Source organism: Verticillium alfalfae, genomic scaffold (genome assembly GCF_000150825.1).
Source record: "Verticillium alfalfae VaMs.102 supercont1.1 genomic scaffold, whole genome shotgun sequence".
NCBI classification, from domain to species: Eukaryota; Fungi; Ascomycota; class Sordariomycetes; order Glomerellales; family Plectosphaerellaceae; genus Verticillium; species Verticillium alfalfae.
Genome location: NW_003315038.1, coordinates 2,808,685 through 2,816,383, shown reverse-complemented (window position 1 = coordinate 2,816,383; position 7,699 = coordinate 2,808,685). Strand labels below are relative to the sequence as shown.

The following is a 7,699-nucleotide window of genomic DNA, read 5'->3' as shown; positions in this document are numbered from 1 at the left end:
TCATCCTGGATACACACCATCACCCGTTAGCGACAACCACTCTCTCAATGACGAGACTCCGAAAGCGAAAAGGACCTTTTGCGGCTGCACCATCCTCGTCCTCACCTTGTCCATCATTATCGCCGCCTTGTCTGCTGCCGTCATTGGACTTGCCGTAGGGACAGGTGTCCAGACGAACCGTGCCAACGATGCGAAGGAGAAGTTGAACGCGCTCTCTGCAGAAGCGGCTGCCGCAGGGCCGGCAACGACGACTGTGACCGTGTCTGAGGCTGTGCCGACAGAGACGAGCTTCTCGGCCATTACTCATGGCTGCTCGGACGAAAAAGACGAGACATCAGGAACAGATTATACCACTCACTGTATGCCTCCTGTCCTCAAAGGGAACCTGGCGACAAATTTGCTAACGCTCGTGGGGCAGTCTCTAACAAGGTGACCTTCACCATGTTCTGCAACTCCAATGCGCCGCCTTATGCTCCCCTTTTGGCGCTTGCTGTGCCCGACTTTGACCGATGCATGGACGCTTGTGCTTCGTACACCAAATACATCAAGGGGACCTTCGAGTCCGATTCTGACAGTGTCAACGCGACGTGCACAGCAGTCAGCTTCATTCCCGGGTGGACGTCCAAGGAGGCGGCCGTTAACGCAAACGCCGAAGGCAACTGTTATCTCAAGTCGGGTCGGCAGAGGAGGTCGGCTCTCGAGCCAGTGAAGCCTGGACCAGGCGAAACGCATGCGGCTATTCTATCAGACTCTTGAGCCGCTTGAAAATGGTGATTCAATCTACAGGGCAGAGCGCACCGACACGCAGCTGCTTCAATAATTTCGTGGCCTGGTTGCCGGTACTGGGACAGCGAGATTCGCTGGGCACAGCTGGGGGGCCGGGCACCAGAGGTTTGGCGTACTGGCGCGGCTGGAATCCAGGGTCTCGTCTCTTTCACATTTGGTGTTCGTTACGACTTGTTCGGAGCGGTCTTCTCTTCTACATTTGATTTGCTGGGGGGTTCCGGCTTGGCGATCCCCGTATATATATATTTTTTTGGGGCCGGCAGCGCGGCCTTGGCGGACCTTGTTACCACATGGTTGATGTAAGACCTGGGAGGATAGTGTCAGCAGAAGAGTCCACCTAAAACATGTATACGTTCCGACTTCGGCTGTCTCGAGCGAATAGCCTCCGAATGAACAGCAAATGGCCGCCTTGAGACGCTCAGCATCGGTGCAAGGTACGAGTTCAGCGCAATTGAGCATCTCCGTCTACTGTCTGGCAAGGATGATGAAAGTCGTCGAGGCCAGGCACCTGCGTCCCGAGCAATGACGACGGATGGCGAGTGCACCTGTGAATGATCACACGTCGGCACCCGACTTATTTTTGCGGCAGTGGCTTCACAGGGCAAGTCACTCCTGTGCTTTTGCATGACAGAGAATGGAGATGGCTTTTCTCTCTCGCGACGACAAGAGTCTGGACCATGGGATCTGCGAGAAGGGTTTGCAATATTACCAGAGACAGCACGGCAAAGTCATGCTCTCTCCTCCGTAAGCATAATGAGGGGTGGTCACCCGCCTCTAGGACTTCAGTTGAGTGAGCAGACTGCCTATTGGGACGGGATTCTCTATACCGTACGCGCCGCTAGTCAGCGATACTGTCCCACACCGACCCTTCGGTCATAGGCGACACACCTGGAAACAGAGGAGCGGCAACAGGGAACAAGCAGAATGAATGATAGACCCATGGCCACACGGGCTGCAGAAGCGGCGGGCCAGGGTTCCCTCGCGCAAGTCAGCCCGCTAAAACCCAGCCACGCCATGCTGCTGGCGTTCTGGAAACGGTGCTGGGTCATCGGCTATCGCCCGCCTTCCGAGTAAACACGGGCTACCGCTGGTGGGGCCAGCGATGGTTATGAGCCTTAGCGACGGAACGTTGAACATCATTGTTGTAAGCCTCGAGGGCCATCTCGGCGCCAGAGCAAGACTCGATCGAGAGGCACGTTGACATGAATTTCGTTCAATTCAAGGAGAGACCCAGGCCCATGCGATTCTGTTTCGATGCACGACAACAGAGGAACCCTGAACACTCTTTATCCGCAGAGACTTGGCCACAACGTCCCCTCACGAATGATTGCCATTGACTGACAGAACCCTGACCCCGGGGACTCCGCACAGTTCGCTGACGCACCAGAGATGCACCGTCGCATGGGACGGCGGGAGAAGAGAGGGGCGCCTCTTTCGATTTCGACATGGCCCCATATTTTTTTTGACACGAAGGGCGCGCGCATGTCAATTGCGCTCCATGCGACTTGCAGGTCCGGCAGGCGACCAGACGCACTAGTCCTTTCGCTACAGCAGCTTTTGGCGGTCCTTGGTCTCTAAGGGAATGGCTCCGAACCACCGGGAAGCGGAGCGAACGCTGGCCGCTTTCTGGTCCATACCATCTCATCTCATCTGTCTGAGCAGAGCGAACGAGGGGTGTTGCTCGTTTGAATAAAGCAACTGCTTAGGACTGTGTGACTCTTTCCTCACATTTTCGAGTCCCGCACCTTCCCTTTTCTTCTCTCATCACCATCACCATCACCATCCTCCTGCTCCTGCTCCTGCTCCTCCTCCCTCGTCCCACGCATGCTTCACGCATCCTCATCGGTCATCGAGGTTGTCAGCATTGACATCTGACGACGCCCTTGGCCCAAACCACAACGACATCCCGACCCTGCATGGTCCCTGGCGCACCTCGTCCTTTGGTTTTAGTCACCCTCCGCGGAGGCGCGCCTTTCCTGTCAACCTAGGTAGACTTGACATCCGCCCTTCGAAGTACACGAGGATTACAAGGAGGAGAGTACAAATCGACATGGACGAATTCGTCGACTGGGACAAGGCTGGTGACAACGTCGGCATGCTGCTCGACCACACCGGCCCTTTGCCTCCTTCTCCCCCAGACCACATCCCCACCAACATCGCTGACCAAGACATTGATCTTATGTTGGCCAATGTCGACGATGATGACTTCAGCTTCTGGGCCCTCCAACACTTTTCCGAGGCGGGCCAGGAAGGCCAAGACGCACCTCTAGGGTCTACCTCCGCCGCCTCCGCCCTCCAGATGGACCTCTCCGCGGGTCCCGCCCCCGAGCCTTATCAGCTCCCTAACCCCTTGCCGGACTTCTTCTGGTACACGCCTGCCGTGCCATGCACGTCATGTTCCCGCAGCGGCCTCGAGTGCAAGAGGATCCGCGAGGGTGAGTACAAGGGCTTCTGCACCTCCTGCGTTGCTCTCTGGTGCCCTTGCAGCTTCGCACCGTCGGTGCCGGCGAACAACTGGTCCAACGATCTCTCCGAGGATCCCGTGGTCACCAATGACAAAGACATCCCTTCCTCTAAGAGTCTGCTGAAGGCATCACTGTCCTCCGCGTCTTTAGAGATGGCGCCTCCTCCGACTGTGCCCCCTGTTCAGGAGAACACGGTCCCCGCCGCTGCGGGTGCTGCTGTACCAAACAAGAACAGTCCTCCCCCTAAGATTGGTGCTCGTTTCTCGCGAGAATCCGTCAAGATTCTGAAGACGTGGCTTTCTGGTCACAACCGTCATCCGTACCCCAGCGACGAAGAGAAGGAGATGCTTCAGCGTCAGACCGGTCTCAACAAAACGCAAATCACAAACTGGCTCGCCAATGCCCGTCGCCGCGGCAAAATCCAACCGCCTAGGTCAACGTCCCCGGCCACGCACACCCTGTATGCCGGAGCTGTCGATATCCCCCGGCGGCCCGGCACACCGGCCTTCGACAAGGGCATCGCCAACAAGAACCCCCTCGAACGTTGGGTCGACTCTCCGCCTGATAACGAACCGGCCTCCGTAACAGCCATTGCCAGGGCTGTGGCGTCCAATTCGGACATGTCTTCGGGTTTGAACAGCCCTCACAGCTTTGCCTTCACGGACGACGGCTCGGGTCGCTCGCTGGTCGACTATTCCTCGACGAGCAGTGTTGGCACATCCAGCGGCGGGTCTTTTGCCTCTGCTTATTCGCATGCCTCCCGAGGCTCCTTCGGCTCCTTCAGCTCCATGCAGATCCGCGGTCGTCGACGCCGCAGGAGGCGCGCCGCCCCTCAGCGTGGTCCAGACGACAAGACCAACCTGGCAGCGCAGTTCAAGACTTTCCAGTGTACATTCTGTACCGAGACGTTCCGGACAAAGCACGACTGGCAAAGGCATGAAAAGTCGCTGCACCTGTCTCTCGAGCGATGGGTATGCGCACCCAAGGGACCACGCGCCCTCAATCCGGCAACCAACCAGGTCAGCTGCGTCTACTGTGGCGAGGTCGACCCGGATAATGAGCACATTGAGAGCCACAACCACACGACGTGCCAGGAGCGCTCACTTGAAGAGCGCACCTTTTACCGGAAGGACCACCTCAACCAACACCTGAGACTCGTACACAACGTCAAGTTCATGGACTGGTGCATGAAGACGTGGAAGGTGGCTACGCCGGAGATCAGGTCACGGTGCGGTTTCTGTGGCATCATAATGGATAACTGGTCCATTCGTGTAGACCATCTCGCCGAGCACTTCAAAATGGGCAACACCATGGCTGACTGGAAGGGTGATTGGGGTTTCGAGGCACCCGTCCTCGACATGGTCGAGAACTCGATCCCGCCTTGTATGAGACCCCTTCGATATCCCGTAGACCAGCTTGCAGCGTCTAACTTTTGAAACTTTTTTTTCTTGTGCAACAGATCTTATTGACCATGAACGGAACACGCCATTTCCCTACGTAGCGGGCGGCTCGCCGCCCGAGTCACCAAGGAGTGCCTACGAACTAATCAAGATGGAGCTCGCTTTCTTCATGATGAATCACGAGGACAAGACGGGGGCCCTGCCCAACGACGACGAGATGTTGCTCGAAGCATGCAGAATCATTTTCGCCAGCGAAGTGTTGTCGCTACAGGGCATCGACTCGAACTTCTCCTGGCTCAGGGACCTCTTCATGTCGTCCCCAGAGGTTGCACGCCAGGCGCAGTTCGGACCCCTCCGTTCGGCAATTGAGAACAGGCTCTCAATCCTAAAGATTAACGGCAAGGACAACTTGTTCGAGGCCTGTCCTCTTGAGAAGCAGCTCAGGGACTTTGTCTCGAGCAGGACGTTACTCGGATTAACCCCCATCGACGACGAGCTACAGGTCGAGGCGTGTTGCATCGTCGGACGCATCGAGGAGGCATCAACGACACCGTCAGATTTCATCGCCAACTGGCTTGTTCGGTTCATCAACTCATCGACTGGTTGGCTCGCCAACTTCCGGCAGCGAGCCCACCTACCGCGGACGGAGGACATCAAGAATGCCTACTTCCGATCCACGGACACGACCAAGATCGATTCCACAATCCACATCTACAGCCGCTTAGAGACGTCTCTTAGCGAGTACATGGAGGACCAGCGGGTGTTGGGCATCGAGCCGACCGATGAAGACCTGCAGCGCCGGGCTCGCATCATCATATACGAGTTCGACGACGGCTGGAACCAGACGGCCGCTGACAGCCTCGTCTGGCTCAATGCTTTCCGCGAGCGCCATCCGCCTGGAGGCAGTTTCTCTCAGACGCAGGATTCTCTGATGCCGAATGCCAGCGAGCCCGCACAGACTGTGCTCGGCCTACAGCAGCCGCTTGCGTCCTCGCCGCCGCGATCGAAGCACATGGGCGGAGCGACTTGCATGAACGACTCGAATCGATTCCGAAGGCTGGCGCGTGAGCTGAGGCGATTCGTCACACAAACAACGTCGCCGAACAATCCGAACCAGCACGTGCCCTCAGACCAGGAGCTACAGCACCAGGCGCGGTGGATCATGTACGATGAGTGAGTAACACGCCTTCCGCATACCCGGATTTTGACAGTTCGACAAGTGTACTGACCTATTTCCAGCGACGATCCGTGGAACCAGACGCCCGCGGACAACGCCGAGTGGCTTCAGCGCTTCAAGCGTGATGCCGGCCTACTGGCGGCAGCCTCGCCCCTTGACCCGAGCCAAAACGTGGTCCCTAGCCGCACAATGGCCGAGGCCGCGGCATCGAGCTGCCCCTTCAACCCTAAGATTAATTTCTCGACACCCTTCAGCACGAGCACGACGCTCGCAGGGACCAGCCCGTCATCGACAGGCGAGGGCACTCGCGACCAAGCTGTGGCGGACGCCTTCTTCGCGACCTTTGACACGCGTCACGCGCGGCCTGGTACCATTTTCTGCGCGCGCGAACTAGAGGACTCTCTGGTTGGGTTCGTTCACTCAGAAGCGGCGGCCGGGCGAGAGTTTCCAAGTGACGAGGTTCTCAGGGCCAAGGCGCGAGAGGTCATGGGAGCCGTGAGGACGGCGGCAGACGACGAGACGCTGCTGGGCAAGTTCAAGGCTTGGGTCGTCGCTGAGATTGCGGGGGAGGGTGAGCAGCAGAGGCAAGCTTTCACGGACCGCGAGATCGAGGGCATGCTTGCCGAGATGGAGATGGAGTACGGTGGGGAGATCGGAGGGGGAGCTTCTCTGGTGTGAGGTGATATTGCGTGGTGTTAGGAGTGTTCTCAGGAGAAGTCGCTTTGGAGTTTGGGTTTTTCCATTTCACTCGATCCTAAAACATGGGTTGTTCATATGATATCCGACGAGCTTAAGACTGACAATACCACATTATTTGAGTTTAGTTAAAGTTTGCGTTTGTGCTATCATCGGACTCGGTTTTGCGAAAAAGAGTCGGCACTTGGCGTGGCGTAGCATTGGTCTCTGCATACCGTTCGCGTCTTCCAGACGGGATGAACGACGACGACCGGAGGAAAAGCTAGCCGCTCAACTTGTGACGAGAGTAGCCCTCAGCTGGCGAGAAAGGACTTTGGAGTGGCTGCAGTAAGGAGGAGTCGCAACGCGATGAAGAGCGATGGGCTTCGAATGAATGTTAAGAAGATACCTAAAAGCCAAAGAAAATACCGCCTGCGAGAAGGTCACTCGTTATCCGTTATGTTAAGGCGACATGCTGTGCCACACTCCCGACGCCCCACCCTAAGCTGACAGCACTAGGCACCGGGCGCCGGATCCTCCAACTCGCTGTGGCCCGGGGTGAAGGGCGACGGCCTTTAAATAAGGCGCGGCCTCTTTTCTGATGCCCCAACTCTCAACATGCTTGGCTGTTATACTCGCATGCAAGCATGACCCACGATTCCGAATCACACCTCTAACCCTGCTGCCAAAAAAAAAAAAAGTGCAGCGAAGAACACGGCAGCATTTCCGGGTACCTAAACGGGCCATGGGGTCGACGAGTGTGGATACCGTAGCTCAGAGCAGCAACGCGACGTACAACCGCCCCAAGACGCGGCAGAGGGTGCACAAAGCGCCGCCTGTACTCGACGTGCCCGATATTGACGAGGATGCGGCCGAGAGAAAGAGGGTGCTCAATGTGCTGGCACAGCGGCGATACCGTGAGTTTGCGATGCCGACCCGGCCATGCATGTTTGGGGAGAGGCCTATCCCAAGGGTGACTGACTTGTGACTTACACGAAATTTCAGGCGAACGAAAACGAGAAGCTCGGACCAAAAGCAAGGATACGAAGCAGCAAGATGACCTTTCGGTTGTTGTTGGTATCCGACCACCAGCCTCTTCATCCCATCCAGATGGATCAGTGTCCCCATCGGATGCGCCTCGGACAAGCGTTTCACCCAACGACCTTATGCTGACGTCTGACCTGGATCTTGGCCTG

General features: G+C 57.1%; 2 protein-coding genes across 2 annotated transcripts in view; one reads left to right on the top strand and one right to left on the bottom strand.

Moving 5' to 3' along the window:
* VDBG_00857 (conserved hypothetical protein) overlaps positions 1 to 300 on the bottom strand; it is a gene marked incomplete at both ends in the record, with an annotated part of 1,464 nt that extends 1,164 nt beyond the window's left edge. Inside the window, one exon of the mRNA XM_003009128.1 lies at positions 106 to 300. Within this exon, the coding sequence (XP_003009174.1) occupies positions 106 to 300 (195 nt within the window). The remainder of the gene's footprint in view (positions 1 to 105) is intronic.
* Positions 301 to 2,836: 2,536 nt separating this feature from the next.
* VDBG_00856 (conserved hypothetical protein) lies at positions 2,837 to 6,506 on the top strand (the record flags this gene model as incomplete). The annotated part of the gene is made up of 3 exons (XM_003009127.1): positions 2,837 to 4,634; positions 4,711 to 5,824; positions 5,891 to 6,506. 3 exons carry the CDS (start codon positions 2,837 to 2,839, stop codon positions 6,504 to 6,506), a joined length of 3,528 nt encoding a protein of 1,175 aa, XP_003009173.1.
* Between the last annotated feature and the right edge of the window lie 1,193 nt (positions 6,507 to 7,699).